At 32.4% G+C, this 26,000-nt stretch overlaps 1 protein-coding gene across 3 annotated transcripts in view; it reads left to right on the forward strand.

Moving 5' to 3' along the window:
• The window catches only part of LOC126746342 (DNA topoisomerase 2), a 229,390-nt gene that overhangs the window by 195,449 nt on the left and 7,941 nt on the right, over window positions 1–26,000 (forward strand). The window contains exons 19-22 of one of the 3 annotated variants that reach the window (XM_050454562.1): window positions 3,516–3,660; window positions 8,924–9,099; window positions 22,770–22,874; window positions 22,933–23,162. In XM_050454562.1, the coding sequence (XP_050310519.1) occupies window positions 3,516–3,660; window positions 8,924–9,099; window positions 22,770–22,856 (408 nt within the window). In that variant the 3' untranslated portion in view covers window positions 22,857–22,874; window positions 22,933–23,162. Of the gene's footprint in view, window positions 1–3,515; window positions 3,661–8,923; window positions 9,100–22,769; window positions 22,875–22,932; window positions 23,163–26,000 lie in introns of those variants that run through there. The other 2 variants (XM_050454563.1, XM_050454561.1) reach the window with 2 other exon arrangements.

Genomic DNA, 26,000 nt, shown 5'->3' on the forward strand with positions numbered 1-26,000 from the left:
TATTTTCTTGTGATATTATTTTCTTTCTAAAAATTGACATTTTCGAAAGAAAAATAAAAAATAGTATAAAACATGGGGTTTTACGTATATTTAAAATGATTTCATAGATAGACAATATAAAATTTTGCCATTTAAACATATATATCATGCAACAATAAATATGACATAGGCGCACGGACTAGTTAGTGCGGCATCTGCGACACATCAAAGATTCTAATAGATCTCTGAACTGGACTTTAATAATCATTTAAACTATTTGGTCTTACTTCTGGTTCTGAAACTTTCTTGTGAGAATGCCTGAAGTCATTTATAATTGATTAACATTCTCTCTGTCTATTTGAGTACACAATCAAGCGGTCACTATGATATTTAACCTTTGCTGCTTCTATCGTCTTTCTGTATAGACTACGATATTTCTGATGATAAAGAATAATGTTTGCATTAGTTGTATACTTGCACAACTTAGCCAAAAAAACGAAGGTTTTTAGCTGAAGTTCTGAGGCCTGCTGTGACCCTATTTTAAGCCTCTTTTTAGGAAAACACTGATTGATCTTGTCACATAGCACATGAAATAACAAAGTAATAAAAATAAGTAAAGTATAATAATCCTAAACAAAATAAAGTATGTTTAAAGGCAAACTGCTTATAACCAAAGAAAAAAACTTTTCAAATATTCAAAGTGTCCACTATTTTGTAAAATTCAGTAAATAGAATTTAGAGCATTTTGAATGTGCTCTATCATATCTTCTCTTGTTGCGGGCCGTGTTTTTCACATAATGTCCTTAATTCGTCCCCATAAGTAATATAAAACTATCACATTTCTCCTTAGGTCAATGGAAACATCTACTAGTATTGGCAAGGTATTTTGTAAAAAGTTAAGATATGATTCACGATTTAAATGTGCATCAATAATAAACGGCCCAATAATTCATATTTCCCAACACTCCGGGCCAGATATTTAGACTCCACCTGTTGCCGTAATCTACTTTCCGCATCCAGTGAAGGTTTTACAAATTAACATTACCACAAGTAGAAAAACTAGCTTTATCAGTCATAGTCTTTATCTTCATAGTCTTTATCATAATATTTGAAAGAGGATCTGAGGATTTTCGTGGCACATTTTTCTAAGCCAATAACAACGGTCGAATCATTTGTTAAAATCATTCTCTGATAGAACTTGGTGCAAGGATATATGATAAGCATGAAGTTTAAATTCTTTCAAAAATCGGAACGCCGAATGATGACTAATTCCTAAATAAAGCGAAATTTCTCGCGTACCGTATATTTGGTACAACTTCAACGTATGAAAAAACGTATGATGTACACTTCATATAATGCTGTAATGCTTTCGTTTAGGATATTTTACAGCATATTCACGTGCAGCAATAGAAGCATTATTATAAGTCATTTTAACAATAAAAACACCCCACAAATCAAACGAATTTGACCAAGAACAAATCTCTGCTAATTAAAAATGTCAACTTTCAAAACTAATTTATTTATAATTTCTAGATTTAATATCTAGACTTACCTCATGTATTTGTAATGAGATTAGGATTATGATTGAATTAAATTATCTTTTCATTATAATAACTTCAAAATTTTTAGAAATTTTGTCTTAAAATATAATTTGGATTAGTCCGATTATGCCTAGATAAACTGCGAAGGGAGGTGTATATAAAAAAAGAAATAGCTATTAATGTTAAGTAACATATCCGTATTAAGCGTCAAAAATTCTTATTTCGGTAATAACTCGAAAAGATAGCCGACTGCGGTTTGCAGGTTTTTTCTAGTAAATTTAATCGACTTTTCGATTCTGCTATCAAAATTACACTGTGCTATTTAAACTTTCGTGGAAAAATCGTGAATTTTTACTTTAAACGACGCCTCCTATCAATTTTACTAAAACCTTCGTCTATTACTAGATACAATAATTAAAAGTATGTACAATTTATTTTAAAACAAACCCAAATTGAATAAAATCGGATAAATCTTTTAAAAGTTGTAGCATTTTAAGCAATTACACTTTTACTACCTTTCCCTACTTTATGAAGGTTGGTACGCCAATGAGTTTTTGACCAAAGTGAAAACATTCCTCTAATAGTTTCTAATTATGTTATAAAAGGTACATTAAGTTCACATTTTCCCGGGAAAATAAAAATTGAATTATTGACCTAATTACGCCCCCTAGGAACATAAAAATAATTTCTAGCATTTTCTTTTGGACACTTTTATAGTGTAAAAAATCCAATGATGTCAGATTGAAATTATAATACAAAAATAAAAGGGGTTTTTCCTTGCAAAAACATCAATATTTATAATCATTCTAAAGGAAAAGATTTTAACAGATGAATTCACTATACCTAACCTATTAGCAAGTTTCTTTATATTTTTGTTCTGTTAATTTTTCATTGTTTTTAGTATATTTTGACTATTAAAAATTACTTACTGGTGGTTTTGAACCCTGGGTGGTACCTACTTCGTATTAACATTAAGGTTTATTACCTGTCTTTTGATGTTTACAAGACATTTGGTATTGCCTTTTAGATCTGTGGCTATAGTAACATTTAAAGTTCACTTAAAATGGCCTTGAAAATGTAGTTTAGGTTTACAATATTAAACGACTTTTAATTAAACCTTTGTTCTAAAACGTACTGTTTTCCCGATATTAAGCTGTTTCAAGTTAAATGGACCTCTCTGTATATTTTCCATCAAATTAGCACTCAAAAGTGTAAAGCGCTTCAATGGTATTTGGACTTCACGTTTTTAGGTTTATTTCTAATGTATTTTTATTTTAATATTTTTGGCAAAATGAACTGTGTCTGTAGATATAATATTATTAAATAACAAATTTGATACCTTTATATAACCACTTTACGAGCTCTTTGTAATTGGTTTGAAGAACATTATTTCATTTAAAGGAAAGTGCAATATAATAAAAATCATAATAATAATAAACGTCTTTTATTTAACAAACAAATAATGAATGAATATCATACATACATTTCTATAGGGATATAAGGGAGGCGAAGTCTAGCCATGTGGCTACTCTTCCTTAACCTACCTCATCCCTCTAAAGTGAAAAAAAATAACCATGCAACTTATTAGCGAATAACTCTTTAAATGTACGCACATATGGTAGAAGAAGAAAGTTACTTACAGAATGATTATAACGATACACTGTGCGATACAAAAGACGTAATCTAATAGTTTTATCCAGTAGCAGGTTCAGATTTTCTTTAAAAAGTGGATAGTAGATAATTATGTTGAAATTATTTCAAAACCTAGTCCAGTTCAGTGTACAATGCTACCTGTTTATAAATTCTTCACATATAAGATTGGTTTATTAGGCAAGTCAGATATGCTTTTCTTAGCTATTTTCCTCTTTTCCTTTTATTAAGTATTGCATCAACATGCTCATTTTAAGTGTCTTTTTGTCTTTAATATAAAAAAAAATCTTTCTTATTCTAAGTTAGTAAGTTTTTTGATTAAATAAATATATGTTTTCTACCTAGGAAGAAGACGAATTTGATCTTCTAACTAAGGATACGAGTCCTCTCAAAGACAGGGTGATAAAGAAGACGAAATCCGCCGGAAAGTTGACGAAGGAAAAATCAGATGGAAAACTGAAGCAGACAACAATTAATTTTGCAAAGAAAGGTAATGTTTAAAGAATCCGTCATACACATTAAAATAAATTAATTTTATTGAAAGAAATATTGCATACTTTTAGCCTCACAAAAAGTTAAAAATCCTCTATATACAGTGTGAGTCTCTTAGGTTCAGTAGTTCATATACTTTTTTTGCTCAAAAAAATCCTCAGATCTGTCGTTTATTATTTTTAGTTGCCTTCTTTTTGGTTGAAAACAAAGTTATATAGTGTGTCTCGAAAATAAGATTCAGACGTCATCGACGATTTTGTTTAAATAGTAACCCTACTATTTAATTTCCTATTTTTAAAGGGCGTATCAAATTATACATAGCTGCAAATTTTCAAGTTAATATGATTAACCGTTTTCAAGAAGAATTAAAATTCATATATATATTTTTTTATTTATTACTAATTATAAAATCCGTTTTACTCAAAAAGTTTTTTAACAAATTTAATGTTTAACCTCTTACCGTATCGTGGGTCATATATGGCACAATTACTGTTCCTTAATACAAAGTATTTATGCATGATATTTTCATATATAGCACAAATTTCATATAACCGGTCATGTGACGCCATCTCAATACAGCAAGTTGAACTTTTATGAAATTTTGCAAATGGGCGTTGTATTGCCAGGTGCTTCTAAGAATAGTGAAATTTGATTGTGCCATATATGCCACAATATACAGTTTTATGCAAAATTGTCATGGACATCTATGGCACAACATGCTTTCTGAACTAGGTATTATTTTATTTTTTCTGGTATTTTAGAAAAATGGATCTGAAAAACTTTTTCTATGGCCAAAAAAATTTGTGGTTATGAATATAGCTGATGGTAGTGAAGGCGAAGGACTATCAGATGATATTCCTTCGATTATATTAACCCCAGAGTCAGACTCTGAAGATGATACAATAGAAAATAATGAATCAAAAATGATTATCCCAGAAACAGATTCAAAAAGCGGTTCAGACAGTGAAGATTACATTTCCTTGAATGAATTATGGCGTAGTCTAACAAAGAATAGAGGTAAAAATCAAGCGCGTTCGTCCATAAAACAATATAATCTGTAAAAACCCCACAAATGGGGATATAAGGCGTTTGTTTTTAGTGGAGCCAGCGGCTTTTTCTACGATTATGAATTTTTTGCCGAAAAACTAATATTTTACGTGATGGTTTTCCTGATCTGGGGGTGAGTTCAAACGTGGTTCTGCGGCTAACACAAACAGTACCCAGACATATAAATCATAAGATATTTTTCGATAATTGGTTCAATAGCGTTCCATTGCAAATTTATCTTACAAAACAGGGTCTGTTACCACTAGGAACAGTTAGAATAAATAAAGTGCCAAACAGCAATATGCCAAAAGAGTCTGAACTAAAAAAGAACGGCCTAGGAGCTATGGTAGAGAAAGTTGCTACAATTGATGGTACCAAAATATCTGTTGTTGTATGGTATGGCAACAAATTAGTAAATATTTTATCAACATATGCTGGAAGTATGCCAACAGTCAAGGTGAAACGATTTTCAAAAAAGGGTAAGACACATATCCAAGAGCTGTAACGATCTACAATCAGTATATGGGAGGTGTCGACCTCCTGGATTCGATGCTAGATTACTATAGCAATATTACTATATATTACTATATCAAACTCAGATCCAAGAAATGGTGCATGCGTATATTCATTCATATTATTGATTAAATGACTGTCAATGCATGGATTCTTTGGAGAAGAGGTGGCAATGAGCATAATTTAGCTTTGGCAGATTTCAAAATGGCAGTAGCAGAGTGTTTGTGCAAAGTTAATAAGGCTGGTTCTACTAGAAAGTGGGGTCGTCCAAGTGGAGCTATGGAAAGTTTGCAAAACAAAAGAAGGGGTCCAGCAACCGATTTTCCAATACAAAATGTTAGAACAGATAGATATGAACAACTTCCATTATGGTGTAATAAAAGGCAAAGATGCAAATATCACTGTGGCGCAAAAAGCTTCATAAAATGCGAGAAATGTAATGTTTTTCCCTGTTTAAACAAAGATAGGAACTATTTTTACAAGTTTCACATTGAATAAATTTTATTATAAAATAATAAAGGTATTTTTTACAGTTTTTAAATGTTGTTTGAATGCGTAATGTGCCATATATCAACAAAAAAAACAAGAATAAATAGAAAAAACTATTGAAAAAGATTTTTTTTAAATCTTTTTAACGATTTATGTAGAAATTTATTTACGGTGTGTCCCAAAATTTAAATACGTATGGTAATGTTATCGATGATTATTTTACAATGGCTTTCATTGCTTATTTCTTAAGAGCATATTGATGAAAGCGTTTTAGTAAACTTGTACCTTTTACCAGTTTTCCATTGACCAACCTAACTAGATCTCTTTTCTTGTTCACCGATTTTATGGTTTTAAAATTTTCTTTAAGCTGTTTAATTATGACTTCCCCAAAAAGCAATTTTCGCTTAACCTCTTGTCATATCTCGTGAATCTTTCAAAGGTGTCTTTGTTGACCTCTGTATTTGGACTATAATTTGATTTACACGTTATCTTTTCTTGTGCCCTTGCGTATCTTTTTTTATATTTTTCTACTTTTTTTCTTAGCTCCTTCACTTTTTTTTGTAATTCTCTGTTTTCTGTTTTAAGCTTCTTTCGATTTTTTCGGGCTACAGCTTTACCAGTTACATTTTGTCTACTTGGAGTAGACTGCTGACGAGCTTCTTATGAACCAATTCTAACGGCCTTGGAATTAAAGAGGGAGTTGCGGGTGGAGTAAACTGCCAATTCTTTTTGATAATGTGCATTTTCCCTTTTTCTTAATCTTGATCTTCCAGCCCGTTCTTTCCAATCTTTGCGAACGGTTTTTTTTTGTCTCTACTACTTAATTGGGAAATCGTTTTAATTTTTCCACATTCTTTTCTTTTTTGATATCTCTTTTTTTTTGTTTATATTCTTCATATTTGCCCGCATCTGCTTTTATTCTCAATATAGGAACCTATGTCCGGAAATGTGTCACTACAGCCCTAAGACGCGTTTAAATTTAGAAAAAATATTAATTACCTAAATAGGATCTGATGCATTTATTTTTACCTTTTGTATATGATACCATCACAACAATTGTTCAAAATGTCTTCCTCCAACCTCAATACACCGATTTAAACGCCGCACATGATTTCGGCGGACTACACTAAAAATTTGATCCTCGTTTTGAATGATTTCAAATGCTGCTGTTATTCGTCCAATTAAGTCTAGCTCTGATTGTACTGGAGTTTCGTAGACTAAAGACTTTACATGTCCCCACAAGAAAAAATCGAGCGACGTTAAATCGGGTTAATAACCTTAAACGTTAAACTACATTAGTTAAACTAACGTTTAGTGGAACATTTTCAAGGAGTTCTGGGAGAACTTCCTCCAAGAAACGCAGATTAATAGGTCCTGTTAACCGTTCCGGTAGAAGATATGGCCCAATTAAAAAATAATCAACAATGCCTGCCCATACGTTGACAGACCAACAATTCTGATGTTTTCTTGAAAAAATTGCAGAAGGATTTTCTTCGTCCCAAACATGGCTATCTCTACTATTAAAAATACCGTCTCTTGTGAAAGAAGCTTCATCGGTTCACAAAACATCGTAAAAAATTTGGTTGTGCAATGATGTGATCCAGAAGCCATCGACAAAATTGAACTCTAGGATGATAATCAGCTGCAGTCATACCTTGAACTTTCTGGAAGTGGTAAGGATGGAGTTGTTGCTAGTGTAGTACCCGCCAGACAGAAGCGTTACTCGTATTCATATTCTTAGCGACGTCACGTGTGCTATTTGATGGTTCATCGGCAACTCGCTGAAGCACCTCTTCTTCAAATTTGACCGTTCTTACGGTTCGAGCAACACCAGTATCATGCATCTTGGTCTTAAACTTGCCTGTCTCAGCGAGCCGCCGATGAACCGCAATAAACTTTTTGTATCCAGGATGCTGTCGTTCGGGATAACCTTCATGATACAACCGCGATGCTGCTCGTGTATTGCAGTTTGTTGCTCCGTATGCCAAATGCATATCCGCCAATTCTTGATTGGTAAAGTTTTCCATTAGCAATAAATGTCTTAGGGCCGTAGTGGCGTAGTGACGCGTTTCCGGACATGGGTTCCTATACTCAAATGGATTCTTCTGTTGCAACCCCCAGAAGTTTGATCCCATAGTTCTGAAACACCCTGTATACATTTAATATTGTAAGGGCCTAAAATATTACAAATATCATCTCTATGTAGACGACACTCAAATCTACATATTCTTTAAACCGGGCTTGGTGGCAACTATTATTGATCAAGTTAACAGCGATTTAAATATGCTTCTAAAAGCCTCAGATGATCTTTAAATTATCTATTAAAAATAAATCCTGATAAATAAATCTACAGCTATTCTTTATTGCAATGAAACTGCGAGATATCAACTACAGAATATTATAGAACACAAAAAACTCTTGGTACAAATATATCATTTAAAGATTCTGTAAAAAAACTAGGCCTAACTATTGTTTGTAAATTAAAATTTATATACATTATAAAACGGATCGTATGCTTGTAGTACCATAGTACCCTATGCTTAAAAAGAGTCTATTCAATGCTTAAACTTATTTACTTCCATAGATACTATTTGTTCCAGGAAACCAACGCGAACAAAAGCATCACAACGCGCTTTGTGATGCTTTAGTGTTCAAATCTCACATCAATTTTTCAGATCCTGTATATGAACCTTTTTTGGAATAATCTGTTCATAGAATTGAAGCATTCAAAAAATCATTTGTCTATCAAATTGCCTTTCATATAAATAAGTACAAAGTTTTGTACAAAAATTTCTCCTTGTCAGTTTCTAATTTAAAAAAAAAAGAATTAAAGATGTGTTGCTTCTAAACGCCTCAAGTATATCCCGCTGAACCCCGCTTATGTTTTTTTTCTCTCTCGCTTTCCCTTTACACTCTCTTTCACACCTTAAATTCTCTCTTGTCTTTTCTGCTCCTCTTTTTGTTCAAAATTCTTTATTCATAAAAAAATTTTTTAGTCAAGCCCTACTTTTGTTATCAGATTTTACAAAAATAGTAATATTTGTAGTTACACTTCCTAAGCTCTAGCAGGGGCTTCGTCCGAACAAATTGATGTAGCCTTTTATTTCATTTTAGATTGTTAAGGTGAAATGTATCATTCTAATCTTTTGATATGAAATAAATAAACCGTTTATTTTTATTATTATTATCAAAGTGTTTATTACTTTCAATAGAAAGCAAAAAAGAAGGACCAAAAAGATCTCCCAAGAAGAAGAAGATCAAACTCACTGAAGATTCTGATGATGAAAGGGTCCGAGGCTCGGATGATGACTTTGTTACAAATGAAAACGATGTGCGCTCGGACTCGCCATCGCCTATAAGAAAGAATGCCCGTAGGGCGGCCACGAAGGTAAGAAAATGTTTATTACTAAGGATGGAATGTTTCAATTTATGCTAAAATGTATACAGATTTGAGTAAACTTAGTTGTGGACAAAGATAAAACTATTCAAATTCCTTTCTTGCTATTGCTTAATATTCTTATTCTTTTTATTAAAGAGAACCAACATTTTCACGTAAAAACTGCCCTCGTCTTATTTCGATAGGAGGCTGGGTTTTCGAAAAAACAATTAACATTTTTATGTAAATGTATGTAACAACAAAAATGTTTCATCCATTTTCTCAAAGAGACCAGATACGACATAAACAAACGAAGAAAACAACTTAGTCACGGTCTCACAAACATTTATTATCGACGACTCGTGTTTCGCTTTATTAAAGCATCATCAGGTCTAAAACTATACAAAAACATGCCGTTAAAATGAAAATAAGGGTAAAAAAGCTTAAAATTACCTAAAACACCAAAATTCACATCACATTTTACACACAATTAAAAGTAAGGTTAGGAAAACAATAACAGATCAAATAGAAACTTAAAATAAAATAAAAGAAAATTGTTGCTGTTGGGAATCGAACCAATGACCCCTAACGTGTGAGACATACTCGCTACCAACTGGTCTATTAATCCTTGTTACTCAGATATAATTTTGGTTCATATATATAGCAACTTTGGTGGTGGTGTTTAAAATAAATTCGAGAAGGGTTGGAATACTTTATTCCACAAGGTTGGCAGTTTGTTAGACGCTTTCTGTGAAGATCGCGCAAGACTTCCTTTAGATTAATTCCAGGTTGTCAAGTCTCAAACATTAACGAAATTTATGTGAGAAGTTTTTTAGGAGCTTGTGGGCAAAGCAAACCAAAAGTATATTATAATTTAGAAAATGTGTTACCTTTTTTCCCATCCTAGAACAATTTTTAAGAACTACATCAAGAGCAACATACAGTGCATCCGTAGTAGTAGCGGATAAATTCAATAAAAATTAAATGGACCATTTCTGAAAAAAATGGCCGAACCGGTCGATTTTAATATTAGGTTTAGGGTTTTTCTACGTGGAAATTAAATATACAGGGTGACTCAAAAAAAAAGACCTCAATATGTTTTTTTAAATGAAAACCACCATTTTTTAATGCAGAATCAGCAAGAACGCATTTTTTTACAAAGGATATGGAAAATTACACCTTCAAAAGAATTGCAATTTTGAACGAAAAATGATGATAAAATGTAAAATTACAGAAATACCTATCTAAATTAATTGTTGGTATTTTGGTTTTTTAGTTGTTGTTGTCAGTGTCAAAAGTGAATGTATTTTGGTGCAACTATTTGAAGTATTTTTACATTTGCAAGTGGTGTTTATTCCTTTTGAGAGGCGAAAGCAATGTCATCCGGCGTTTTATTAGTAAATACACTTTATTACCTACTGTTACTGTATGAAATATGAGAAAATTAACCGAACGTGAAAGAATCAAAATCTTGTGCATGATTGATTTCGGAGATATGTCGCGTCCCCAATAGGAGATGGTTTAGATGTGTAATGCAACTCATCCTGATCGGTCGCCTATTAGCCAAAGCATGGTAAGCAAACATTCGTGAATTCGGGCATATTCGGGATACTTAAGAAGTTGGTCGGGGTTCAATAACTGAAGAAGATGAGCTTAACGTTCTGTTAACGGTCCAAGATAATTCCAAAGCCACAATCACAGGCAGAGCTTCTAATGTTAATTTATCGCGATCTACTGTGTATAAAGTATTGAAAAAAGCAAAGTTCCACCCTTATAAAATATTCTTACTTCAAGAGCTATCGGAACATTTTGATCGCGGAATTGAATTTTGTGCGCAAATGCAGCAATTATGTAATGATAATAATAATTTTGTAAAACGTATAATATTTTCTGACGAACCAACGTTTACTCTAAACGGCCATGTGAACAGACAGAATTGTCAATACTAGGCGAAAACCCTTATTGGTTCACAGAATGTACACAACACTCTCAAAAATTCAATGTGTGGTGCGGTATAGTGGAAGAAAGAGTTTTAGGACCTCACTTTTTTGATGACGCTCTAACTGGTGAGAGGTATTTGGACTTTCTTTAAAATGATCTTATCCCCGCTCTGATCCGGATTTGGAAGAACCCGACATGCACCAACGTGATATTTTTTTTCAGCAAAATGGAGCCCCGCCACACTATGATTTACCCGTTCGCAATTATTTAGATGAAATTTTTCCAAATCGTTGGATAGGTAGGTTGGCTTTTACATTGAATGGCCACTCAGATCGCCAGATTTAACTCCCCTCGATTACTTTACATGGGGATACTTAAAAAGTAAAGTGTATGTTACTAAACCAGCGAGTTTAGAAGATTTAAAAGAACAAATACACCAGAAAATTAGAAATATTACTCCAGATGTCATTGACAACGTTCAAAAAATTTTTTAACTCGCCTTGGTTATTGTCAAGTTGGTAATGGTGCTCAACTCGAACATTTAATTTAGATAGGTATTTCTTTAATTTTACATTTTATCATCATTTTTCGTTCAAAATTGCTTATGTAACCACTATTCATTTGTACAATATCCTTTGTAGAAAAATGCGTTCTATCTGATTCTGCTTTAAAAAATGGTGGTTTCCATGTAAAAAACATATTTATGACGTCATATCTTTTTTTTAGTCACCCTGTATATTTAATTTTCACGTAGAAAAATCCTAAACCAAATATTAAAATCGACGGGTTTGGGCATTTTTTTTAGAAACGATCCATTTAATTTTTATTGAATTTATCCGCTACTTTACGGATGCACTGTATATTCCTCGGTTAATACTAAGTAAGCAAAAAAATTAACTTGATAGATGGAAATGCAAGAGCGATAAGGTTTAATAATTATCAAAGAAGGTTTTTATTAAACGGTTGCGACAGAACAGGCGCATGGTCCATTTGGTCGTGAGTGGATGGATAATTATTTTCCTGCAGGTTGGATTGGTCCACGTGGTTCTTTAAATTGTCCTTCGCGGTCTCTAGATCTAAGTTGGAGTTTATTACATAATTATTATTGATTTAAATCTACTCAAAAAATAACTTTTTAAAATACACTTTGTATTTTTAATTTTTTTTTTGTTATGTTAGTACACATGTCACTAAAGTATGATAAGATTTTTAGCTGAACTCATTGTTTACTTTGTCAGTGGCAGCTAGCTGCTAAGGTTAGCCGTGTTTTTATGAACTCGGCGATTTTTGTTTATTAAAAAAAATGGATCAAAGAATTTGTTTCAAATTTTGCATAAAAAACAAATTAAAGTGAAATGTTAACAAAGATGAGCCTGCAATGAGTAAAAAAGAGTTTACAGAATGGTATAAGCGTTTCCAAGATGGCCGTGAAGACGTAGAATATGTTGAACGCCCCAGCACATCAGCAACTGATGAAAACATTGAAAAAGTGAAAGAAATGATTATTAACGATCGCCGAATTACAGTTAGACAAGTCGTTGATGATGTTAAGACGCGTATACATTGAACGGGAAGCGCACGCGACGGGCCTGCGTCACGCCAAATGTGTGCAATTAGCGTTGCTATCTATTTTCTGTCGGTCTTTGCGACGATCACAAAGGGGCGCGCTGGTTTTAATTCGTACGGCTTGTGGCAGGTTCGAAGGAGAATGATTCAGAACGATATAAATGAACTATTTTTAGTATTATCAATATTTTCTTGTCATGTGGACTGAAGAGAATTAACTTGCCTTAATTGAATTATACAGTGCTTTCATTTCAAAACGATCCACCCTTAATAACTTTCTAAAAAAGAAAAAAAAAACACGTCAAATTAGATATACAGGGGGACGTTTAATTATGCATTTACTGAAGTTCTGTCAATCACCTCCTCACCTCCAGCTAACCTCACTTTAATATGTCAAATGGGAACCCCCATCGTGTGATACATCATAGTAAGGAGCGTAAAATTCTCTATTCAACGGTACCAAAAAAAAATGAAATCGGTAAATGTGTAAGCAAATAGTTAGCGAAAATGTCTAGAAATAATGAATATTTTATTTACGCCAAACTTTGGTATTTTAAATGAATACTTTTACGAAAAGCATGCTTATTTTTCCCCATCAGATCAAGTTTTCAAGATATTGCAAAAAATTATTTTAGCACTTTTTTTCGGAAATATTTTTGCAATTAACAACACATCGAATCGCGCCTCTACATACCCAGTAAATAAAAAAAATGTTAGTGCTAGGGAGTCTTGATTCAATATACAATGAGAATAATGTTGAAAGTTATCAAGAACATGGTTTCGCGATAATATTGACAGGAGCTGTTGCTCATTATAACCACATTAACATGTCGTCATCATTAATGAATGTAATTAAAATGGTTCATGTTATGAGTAAATTTTTTTAAGAGTGTAAATTACACCTAAGTACCATAAGATATACAGGGTGGTGCGATTTCGACTGTTTTAACAAAAAACTCGTATTTTCGGAACAGATGGGAAAAAATTGACTTATATGTCACGAGCTCAAATTTTGTAAAAAAAAATTTAAAGTTATCAAAATTTTACTATGTCAAACTGTTTGGCCGCTAGGGTGCATTTCTTGAATTTGGTCGATTTCGGTAATTAGCCGTAACTTTTTTGCTATTAAAGATAATTGACTTCTGAAAACACTTTCTCAAAGTACTTTTTAATGATAAATATTTTTATGTTATATATTTTTATACAGGGTGTTTCATAAAGATGTTATTCCAAAATTTTTTTTTCTTATGGAACACATATTATTTTTTTATTTCTTAATTTTTTTATTTTTTAATTCTTAAAGCCCTTGAAATCCTCTTTTCAAAAATATATAAAACACCATATATCTCATTTTAGCTGTTTCTGATATTTTCGATATTACATTTTCATGTTTCCATTTTCCAAGTCTTTTAATTTTTATAGAAGTAGGCTTTGGTAAAAAACAGCACATGTCATATGTCACAGCCAGATAGAAAATTGTTTATTTCTCCTGTCAGTAGAATATTTGAATTTGCTATATTTAGAGCTATATAGTGCGGCCATTTCAAGCATGTGGACGGGACAAATCACAAAATAGGATATGCGAAAAAAAATGTTGCCAATTCGTTAGGTAATATTTCTTCACCAAAATTAGCAAATATATTCTTTATTAATTAGACAATATTTTAAAAAATATAAATGCAAGCAACATGTTTTTATAGTAGAGATAATAGCAATAAACGACGGTTGTGGACGGGACCGGAAAATTCCGTATCATTTATGTTACATAAAAAAACAACCAAAATTTCTGAAATGGTTGTTTTAAGAAAAAAGATATCATTTTTAATTTTCAACAAAATACTAGTAAATCACATTAAATGATTAAATGAAAGAATTTTTCTTTAAGAATTTGTAACTAAAAAATGATATTTATTGGTTGTGGACGGGACGTTTGTGGACCGGACAAAAAACCTTAATAACTTTAGAATATTTTTTATAATTTATTTTAGTATAAACAACAATATACTATGTAATACAGCTAAATTAAAGGGAATGATAACGACGAATTAGTTCAACAATAAATAATTAATGATTATAATGTTTTGTTACAGATATCTTTCTTATATTGTTTACCCATCGAGCGGTTAACATGTTTTTTGTTATCCTGAATCTTCATTTATATTATTTTTTTCTTTCTCAAAATTGCGTTCTTGTGTGGTTTTTACACAGCAATGAACTTTAAATTTCTCCATAGATTCTTGCAGTTGATCCAAAGCAGCTTTTAAAGTACCAGATACTTCTAATACTTGGGGTTTATGAAGATTGACTTGCCACCTTTTCCATTTTATTTCGGTCTCCAAATCGGTATTTAAAGGCACCAAAGCAAATTCAATATCGGTATCATAGTTTGGGCATAAATTTTTCATACAGTCGAAATTATCTGTATCGCAATATATGGCTGAAAGTAATTCCTTGGAAGATTTTGGAAATTCATGTACATTTTTGCAAATAGCCTCAACCAAAAAATTAAAGTTCGCATGGTACTTGCACACGCAAACGTCGTGAGGCATTTGGGAACTTAGCAAGACATGTTTGGGTCGATATTCTTAAAATTTTGTTAGTTTAACATCTAATTCGGGATTTTCATGTATAAACAACTGATAAGCATCCTTTACAGTAACAGTCATGTGCCGCTTTTGCTTTTTTTCTTTGATTCCTGATTCATTTTTTAAAGCGATAACGTCTCTTTTCCTTGGCGCCTGTCTATTTATCATATCCCTGGTGTAAAACCGTTCAACACTTTCCTTAAGTTGGCTTTCCAATTTGTTCCAAGGTGTTACTTTTTCTGCACAGACTAAACTTGTTTCTTTTGGAAATTCGGCATAAAAAAATTTCTTTAAAACCTCCTTTTTTTACTCAGCACACTTCGGCAATACATACTTAATTTTCTTTACCACCTTTCCCATCGATTGTGCCGTTTTAAATGAGCTGATATTATCTGATGATTGGATTTTCTCAACCTGCAACTCTTCCCTTTTTCTCTGACGATACAACCGTTTTCTTAATGTTTCCTGTCTTTTCTTTGCATTTATCATATCTTTCGTAAAAAAAACCTTCCTGAATCAATCTCTTCTGCTTCTCTCTGCTGTCTCTTTTTCTTTTGGCATCCTTCTCTTTAAAACGCATGGGCTTCTCAACATTTTTTTTGAGCTTTCTTCTAAAATGTATAGATTTTTCTTTATTTGTCTCAGGTGCCATATTTTCTGTAAAAAAATATGGACTCATAAGTTGGGATAAGATTGACCGAGAAAAATGATCTTAAAATTAAATAATAATAATAAATTTCATTTAAAAAAAATGTTTTTTTTTTGGCTTCGTGGAGTATCAGCCCTCAGCGAATCCTATAGATCACCAAAAATAAAAAAAAAAACTTAAAATAAGTACTTTGCAGCCCGTTTTGCATTAAAATTAAATATTTTCGATATATATATTAATAGGATCTTATTTTTATATATTTTTTAATGTATGGGTTGCAGACGGGACAATTTATTTATAAAATTTTCTTGCAAAATAGTAACATGATACAAAAAAAATCTTTTACTATAATATTGGCCTAAATGCAAGTCAAGAAAAAATAAAATTGAAAGTTCAAACTCTTTATTATTTAGTGGGATATGCCTACTTTTCTAAGAATTTGGTTGTGGACGGGACGAAAAACCCTTATTATTACACTAGATGAAAAATATATCTACTTACTTTAATTACGAAATTAATATTCACCACAAAAAACTTGAAACCACTGACATTTACTCTGCCATGACAGCGTCTCAATGTATCACTTGTTTTAATCAATGGCCGACTATACAAAGTTAACTATTTTTTCCTAAAACAGCCTGCTAATACAAACCTGAAAGTAATGAGTGTCCCATTTTTTTCGGATGTTATTTTTTATATATTTTTATAAGTTTCTATGACAATTAAATGACATTCAATAAATATATGGTTTAAAAATATACTTTAATGCATTTTCGTATTTTATAAAAAAAATCCAAATCGCTTGAAATGGCCGAGTGCTCAAATATTTAGAGAATTAAAAAAAAAGATGTATGAAAATTACGAAAAAGTTGACATGTTAAAGTGCTATTTTCTGTCTAATGAAAATTCCGAGGCAGCCAGTGACTTATATTTAAATACCTTTCCTGAACGTCGTCAACCAGATAAAAGAATATTTCCAGTGTTAAAATTAAATCTTGTGAAGCACGGAAGTTTTAAAAAGCCCAAAACTTATGCTGTTGATGTTGAAGCTGAAATTCAGGTACTTAATATAATAGGTGAGGTTTTAGATCATCCTAACAAGTCTCATCAAGCAGTAGCAGAGGAAATAGGTGTTGAGAAAACCAGAGTTTTAAAAACGCTTAAAAAGCACAAATTTAAACCCTACAGGGCTAGAAAAGTTCATCACCTTCGGGATGGCGACTTTCAGAGAAGAATTGCATTTTGTGATTGGTATGTCAGTAAGTGCAGATTGGACGAGAACTTCCATAATAACATTATTTGGAGAGATGAAAGCCGAATTAGACACTTCAGGAATATATAATAGGTATAATTCCTATTACTGGACTACAGAAAACCCACATGTTGTAGTACGCGCGCACAGACAGGGACGGCTAGGCTTCAATGTTTGGGTTGGAATTTTTCGAGGTAGATTTTTGGGTCCTCATTTTTTTAATGAAATTTTGACTGCCCAAGATTATGTAAATATTTTACAAACATATGTTGCACCATTTTTAGAAAATTTACCATTAGCGAGAGTTCGAAACACGTATTATCAGCAAGACGGTTGTCCTTCGCACAACGCACGAATCACGACTGATTTTTTTAAATCAGGAATTTCGGGATCATTGGATTGATACTAGGGGACCTATATTGTGGGCTGCTAGGTCTTGGGACCTAACGCCGTTCGATTTTTTTTTATGGGGGAGATTGAAGGATTTAGTTTTTAAAGGAAGAACTATCGAAACACGGGAAGAGTTGCAAGTAGCGACTAGGCCAGCTTTTCGTGCTATTAGACCTTTTGAGCTTATAAACGCTTGTAAATCAGTTAGAAAAAGGTGTATGTGTATGTATTCGAGAAGGAGGTGTTCAGTTTGAAAAAAATGGTTCTAGCTTGTAATATTAGTTTATAATTATTATTAAACTCTGTAAATATGCCTAGAAATTATTGTTAATTGCTTTATTTTTTTATAATATGTCGAAAATTATTAAGTTTATAATCTAAGTGAAGTAAATTTTTCCATAGCCTACTTCTATAAACATTAAAAGACTTGGAAAATGGAAAAATGACAATGTAATATCGGAAATTTTGGAAACAGCTAAAATAAGATATATGGTGTTATATATTTTTGAAAAGAGGATTTCAAGGGCTTTAAAAATTTATAAAAAAATAATATAAGTTTGACATAGTTAAATTTTGATAACTTAAAAATTTTTTTTACAAAATTTGAGCTCATGACATCTCAAGTCAATTTTTTTCTATCTGTTCGAAAAATACGAGTTTTCTGTTAAAACAGTCGAAATCGCACCACCCTGTACATATGACCAGAAAATCCGTTATAATGCGAAAACAGCAAATAACTAACGTCTGTTGTTTATCAAACCCAATTATTTAATCCTTTATAATTTTTTGCATTACAATAAGCATGAACGATATCATACTTCAGGTACTACTACATCATTATAGCATTCAATCAATAATACAGGGTGTCCCGTTTAACTTGTAAAACCTTTTTACTGGGGTTAGGTCTTCCTATGGGCTATCGAAATATGTCAATATGACCTTTGAAATGTTTACGGTTTTCGAGTTATAAGCGAATTTAAAAATTTTTCAAAAGTTCTGATTTTTTTTTCAAAATATCCAAACTACGCCAATGACAATATCTGACTAATTTAATAACTTTATAATATTGTCCTATCATGAAATGCCTTAGGATAGTAACCAATTTTTCAAACCAAGTTATTCTTTATTGTGGAAATAATACAGGAAGTTCCCAGGATTATTTCTTTTGCACTTAATTACTATTTGTTTTACTCTTATACTGTAAGAGAAATAATGAATGTTTCATGGTGACCATCAGTTTAAAAACTTCCCTGTTTCATTCTAATTTCATAATGGTGAAAAAATATGCGGGTGTCTTATCTCATAAAAAAGTAATGCTTTTTGATATGAGCTTAATCAATAGCAAGCGCCACAGATGCGCGAGGTCTAACGTCACTAGCATGTTTTAATTACACAGACTGTAGATTTTTTTCGACAGCAGTGGCGCAACTAGACAGTGACTTTTGGGGGGGATCAAGCCCCAAAGGCGAAAAGCCAGCCGCAGGCGCCGCCTGAGGCAAAAAAATGTTTGGGAGGAACGCGAATTTTCACCTAAAAATGAGTTAAAGTTGTAGTCGTACATACATATTAATAATATGAACAGAAACTTCCCATGGAAGCCGTCAAGCCGCCGCGCCGCCGAAGACCACCTAATTTGTTGGAGGATTTTTTTAGACAAAAGGGTGTGAATATTACGTGTAAATCAAACTTCTATAAATAATGTGTAATACATATTTTATTAAACAAAATTGGATTTTAAGAACTAAATTAAACTAATTTTTCGATTCTTGATTGAGTATTTTTCTACAACTTCCTCCATGTTAATATCTATGTCCCTCTCAATGAATAAAATTGAGAGTGCCGAAAACCTTTCTTGTGACATGGTTAATCTTAACCATGTCAAAATCAATCTCATTACTGAGAATGAACGCTCACAAGTGCTTGAAGACAGGCAGTGTAATGGCAACTCTAAATAATATATAAAGAGAGGGATAAACTTTGGAGTTTATCTCACTTTTAAAATTTTCGGAATTTAATGTTTTTTTAGCATTAAGGATAACGTTTTTTAATACAGTAATTTCTGCTTTAATACTCTTTTTCGAAATATGTATTAAATTGTTCGAAATAAAAATCAATAAATGGCAAAGCGTTATAAAAATCTAGTTGAAAAAAACAGTCTACAGCCTTTCCAATAATAAGACTTTCATTTGAAAATCTGATCTTAAGGAATCCTATAATAGAACCGAGGATTCTATAAAATACATTAGCTCGCCAGTATTCAATTTCATTAGGATTACCTGCTCCTTCAGTAGCTCCTATTGTGGAATCTGTTACATAGTCTGTAAGTTTTGAAGAAATTTGCTTGTTTCTTTTAGATGTTGGCGGGTTTAAGCTTATATCGGCCTCATTTGCGAAAGATACTATGTCTGTATGAATGTCTTTATAAGTTGAATCTGTTCTCATGGACTCCAAAGTTATTAAAACTCCTTCCACCACCTTAGCAGCACTACCCAAAGTTGCACTTTTGGACTGAAGTGCTTCAGATAAAACATTAAGCGTGGCAAGAAGATTATCTAAAACAAGTAAATGAACAACGAAAGCTGGTTGTTTTATCGACGACAATATGCCAATCGCTGTGACAGCTTGTTCATTTCGCTTTTCATCTATTTCTTCTTGCAGTAAGTTGATAAGACCAGAGAAACAATGTTTTACGGCGGCACAACTTTTAAATCTTAATACCCACCGGGTATCCGGGTATTAATGCTTGTTACATTTTTGCAAGAGTCTACTAAAGCTAGGTTTACTCTATGTGCCATACAATAAGTATACAATACATTTGGAAATGTTTCTTTTATTTTAGTTTGTAGGCCTCCAATATGACCTGACATTACAGCTGCGCCATCATAGGATTGGCCAACTAAGTTGAGGTTTGATATGTTTAGGTCATTAAGCTCTTTTATAATTAACGAGCTTAAATCCAAAGCCGTTGTTTTACCAGAGCAATCTATAAACTTTAGAAATCTTTCTTTAATTTCTAGGTCCAAGACATACCGTACACAAAGGGCTAACTGTTCTACTCGACCAACTCTCGCCTCATCAACCATGATTGCAAATATTTTGGATCCTTTCATTTCTTCAAGGATTGTCGTCCAACATTGCTGTGCAAGAATTTCTAGTAATTCATTTTGTACTTGCCAACTTGTGTAATTGATTTTCTTGTTATACATACTAAAAAAGTCCTCATCATGCTTGGCTAAAAGCTTACACATTTCTTTAAAATTTCCTTGGTTTAAAGATTGTTCGCTTTCGTTATGACCTCTAAAAGCCATTCCTTGTCTTGCTAACATTAGACATATTTCAGCCAAGGATTTAATGTATTTTTTATTTTTGTCGATTAAATTCTTATGCGCCGAAGACAAATGAGTTAAAATACTCCCTTCTTTAATGCTATTTTTAAAATCCTTCCATTTAGCTTCATTTTCTTTGTGTGACATACAATTGTTGTGTTTTTTTAGTTTTTCTCCAACTTTTTTCCAGTTTTTGCAGCCTTTTTTTCCAAACTAATCATCTTCTTCATGCAAGCCAAAATGCCGGCAAGGAAAACAAAAAACCGCATCACACTCCACACTATACTCAATCCATTTATATAATGTGTAGTGGGTTCTGCTAAAAGCCCTGGATTGTTTGCCAAATACTGTAAGTGGAAATTTTGCTAGCACAGGTTGATTTGGACTGCCGTCAATAGGTGCTAAATCTGAAGGTCCATCCTTATTTGGAGTTGGGTTGGATTGACTGGATTCTACATTTTCCGTACTGTCTGCATCATTAGAACTTAAGCTGCCCTTTCTTTGAGGGCAACTTGGTTGTGAAGCTGCATCAGAAGTGGGACTTTTATTTTTTTTAGTAAAAAATCTTCTTATATCATTCATTTTATCTGAAAAAAAAAGAAGTTAAAATCCTGAAACACCATGTCTAAAAAGCTCAACTTTGAATATGGTTAAAATGAGTATGTATAAAAATAGGTCTTCGTCAAAACTTTTGTTGGCAACATTTAAAAAAAGATTCCTGCTTTTTTAAACCTAAAAGTTATAAAACATACAAGTACCTATATTATTTCAAAGTCATAAGTAGGTATTTTACGTTAATTTGATTTTTATATTAAAACTTAAGAGGACTCCGTAGCGAGCTGTATTTACAGATTTCGTGATGTTTGCTCTTCGCCATATGCGTCATTCCAGCGCAGCAAGTCTCTTGATTACAGGTTACTAAAGGTGCACAGTGGCGTAGCTCATTACTAATATAATACAATATTTTCCCATTTTAAGAATAAACATATTATTAATATTATTAAATCAGTAACATATAAAAAATAACTAATTGCAATACACTATGAAACCCTAAAGAAAAACCGAATCGCCAAAAAATCACAAAGAAAGTTTTTTTATTCTACCATCTGTCAAATTGACATCAAAAGTAGATAATCCTAAAAAAATTTCTGGCCACTATTTTTTCACGGGCCGGCGAGACTGTATTGTGGAACACAGTAATTGTGGAAGTAAGATGCGCTATAAATCAAACAAGAAATTAAAGAAATTCGTATTTTTCGATTTAAAAAAAAGTTTTAGCCAGTTTTGGAAATCAATGAAACAAACTTGCATTAAAATTGGGGAAATTCCCTACTTTTCTACTGAAATAACAACTAACCAAATTTTTTCACAATTTTTTTTTTAAATGTTGGACTTTTCCCAATTCTTCAATAAATTTCAAGAAAGTTTTATTAGACAACCTATCGTCTCAATCAAACAGCAATCCTTCTAATCGAAAAAGAGACAGGATATTCGACTGGCCAGAAAAGACGTACCGTATCTTATAACAGTGGGTGGGATTTGCGCATGACATATTTATGTTGGTGTTTTTTTTTTATTATTTTTTTTTTGTGGGAAATCATATTTTATGGGTTATACCTTCCCACGCCGATTTTTTCTATTTCAGTTTCTGGGGGGGCTCGTCTAAGTTTAGGGGGCCCCTAGCCCCCCCCCCCCCCTAGTTGCGCCACTGTTCGACAGAAATCTGAAGTTTGTTTAAAATAGATCTAAATGTCAACTGTTTCAAAAAGTGGTTTTATTGTTAACTGATGAAGCAATCGATTAATGTTTGTTCTTACGGCCTTTAAAAAACATAAGCAAACGTTTAATCCTCCAGAGTCGATTCTATATTTTATATAAGCTTAAACTAATTGTATTTAAAAGATTTCTACCGATTTTTTTTAAATTAATTTGAACGTTTTAAGGTCAACACTAAAGTATGATTATATTTGCAGGTGATCAAGTATGTTTCATCAGATGAAGATGAGAAAATGGATGATGTAGAAGAGGTCTTCGAGGATATCCTTGAGAATAGTTATTAACTTCTGTGGCGACAAAAAGTACGTATAGAATTTAATTGAATTTTTTATTTATTTTAGTTAGTAAACAATTAAGTAGTTTTAGGGTTAAAAGTAACAGTAGCATTGATAGTGGAAATTGGGTAGGATTGACTATCCAAAAAGGAAATTATAAATCTTTAACTATTCTTAAAATGACATTTTTATAAGTGGATTTGTAGTTTAGACTTAATTGTTTATAAGTTACTTGATTTATTGATTTTTTTAAATAAAATTATAGCGTAGATTAATTTGTATTAAAAAATGATAATTAAATGTTTATTTTTTTGATTTTTTTTTATTGCTCGTGATTTAATTCATAGGATTTTTTCGCTTTTATTCGTCAAATTTCTTAAAAAAGTGCATACCATTTTATATTTTTGAAAAGGTAAAAAGAGGAAAAATTTATTAGTGCATAGATATACAGGGTGTTCCATTAAAAAAACACAAGTTTGGCTTATATTTCTAAAAATAGAAAATATTTAAAAAAATAATCTACGCCACTGCATTCTATAGAAAAAATCTATAAAACTGTTTTTTTACATACTCGATAAGTTAAAGAATAACCGAAATACAAGGGAAGTCCTAAAACGTCGAAGTTTCAAAAATGGCCTATATCTTAAAAACTAAGAGGGCTTTGAAATTTTTGTTAACGGCATCGTTATTTTCACGAAAAAGTAGCACTGTCGCGAAAACCGCATCACGCTAACGTTAAAAATAAAAGAGATACCCCGCAAAAGTACCCAAAATGGGACACCCTGTACTATAAGGTTCGAAAAAAAACCTGAATTTAGCAGCGTTACCACCGTCTGTGGATGCTGCAAACCAGCACAGCAAGAGAATTTTTTGCAAGTACATTCGTGGCTGGGTAATACTTTAGATCCTTTGGAGTGCGGTTTAAAAAAGCAGACAGAGAAATCCAACCTGTGATGACCACCATAGGCCCGGCTCCTGAAAGAATTTTAAACGTAATTTTCTGCAAATGTCAGACGAATGAATGTGGAGCAGCCTGTGGATGCAGAAAAGTCGGAATTTTGCAAATACCTGCTCCTCATTTTACAAATACTGCACAGGAGGAAACTGCAGCAATTTGCCTGTTGTCATAATGGACGACGATGATTTTGGTGAGCCTCCATCACAAGTTTATAAAAGACTAATTCATCGCATTACCGCACCAAGGCCCTGTATCCCATGGATAATGGGAAAGTTGGATTGCATTCAGGGGCCAGCAGCGAAAAAATAGAAAGTGAGAGGAAGACAGAAAAAGAATTGACAAATTTTTTTGCCATGTATTCCTTTATTATCTTGTCCATTATGATCATTCGGAAATGATTGCAATATATCTCGTGAACAATGTATCATACAAAAAACAATTCTATCTCAATTTAGTAGGTTTTTTGCATTTATTTAATTAAAAACAAAAAACAGTACAAAATTATTTATTTTTCTCCTGAAAAGTGAAAAGAAAACTGCGGTTTGGTGACTTTGGCGCCCTCTAACTTTGTTCCCGTAGCTTTGTTCCACGAGATCAAATTTGTAGAGAATTTAATTTTCTTCACTTTTTGCCCTAAAAAATTTTCTGTACGATTCACGGTTTGGCCAGAAAAATTTAAAAAAAAACTTTTTGGAGTTTCTCAAAAACGGAAAACGAGTGATACACATTTTTGAAATTAAGCTTTTCTAATGAACCACTTTCGACTCCCAAATACCAGGGACCATTTTTTTTCTTTTCAAATGATATATTTATTGTACTAATTTATGGGTAGTGTGTGCGAAGGTTTAAAAGAAAGGTGAAGATGTTGTTTAAGAAATGTGACTACTGAAGATAACATGCAAAAAATATTTAATCGAATAGAATAGTCTGGATATCTTCCTTCCTTCGCTTCATCACTTTTTTAACCCATATTAGAATTGTACAGGGTGACCCAATAAGACTGTTCCTCGGCCATATCTCGAGAACTGTCGTAAAAAAAATTAAAAAAAAAAAATTATTAGGTAAATCGGTCATGAAAAATCGTTGGAAAATATTTTCAAGTTCTAAAAATTACCACCAGAGGGCGTAATTGCCATCTTAAATTTTAAAATTGCATTTTTCTTTAAATTTCGCATAACAACCAAATTTTTTTTTTTTTTACATTTTTAAAGAGAACCAGGTTATCTATGATTTTCGTAAAATAAAAAAATCAGCCATTTCAAAAACAAAGATGGTGGAGCGCGTTCAGTTGTTTTTGCAATACCTTGCTTTAACTTCTTAACGGTTTGACCGATTTTAACAAATTTGGTATCGTTGAAAAGAGCATTCCTTGGGCAATAAGAATCAACCAAAATATAGTTGATTTAGTTGAATCCTTTTCCGCCTGGGGGCTAGCTTTGGACACCATCACCCAAAATCCTAAAAAAATCAAAAAAATCAAATGGAATGATATGACTTTTTCTTTATGAAAAAGTAGCCAAATAACATCCAAAGAGGCCAGTGAAAACCGTTTGTCAAAATGTCTTTCCTAACCGCAAATATTGGGAAAATAAGGAAAAAAAACGCATCCCGAACGTAATAAGTCACTTTAATATTATAGGTAGGCCTTGGAAAATGAAACAAATGAAACATGAAAGGAACAAGAAAGTGATCTAATGGCGACCCAGGTGTTCAAAATGGCCTCCGTCATTTTGGACGCACATCTGAAGACGCTGATGAGTTGAAGAAACAGCAGTTTCAATTTCAGCTATTGGGATATTTAAGATGGCATTCCTAATTCTTGCAATCATATCCTCGCGGGAAGTTGGCCTTGTTGCATAGACTATATCCTTAATCCTTCCCCAGAGATAAAAATCAAGGCAGGTTAAATCGGGAGACCCTAGAAATATTCATTAAGTTTTAATACGTGTGCAATTATAAACAGAATCATTCCAAATAGGCAACGTCTAAAGATTCTTGTGTTAAATACTTGCCTTGGCGCCCAAGGGAATAGGCTTCCTCTTCCGATCCAAACGGTCAGGGAAGGTGGCATCTAAATACTGGCGAACAGCAAGAGCATAATGGGCGGGGCAACCATCATGCTGGAAAAACATATTTTGGCGGACGTTCAGCGCAATATCTTCCATTAAAATTGGAAGAACATTTTCTAAGAAATG

The sequence above is a fragment of the Anthonomus grandis genome, chromosome 17 (assembly GCF_022605725.1).
Source record: "Anthonomus grandis grandis chromosome 17, icAntGran1.3, whole genome shotgun sequence".
NCBI classification, from domain to species: domain Eukaryota; kingdom Metazoa; phylum Arthropoda; class Insecta; order Coleoptera; family Curculionidae; genus Anthonomus; species Anthonomus grandis.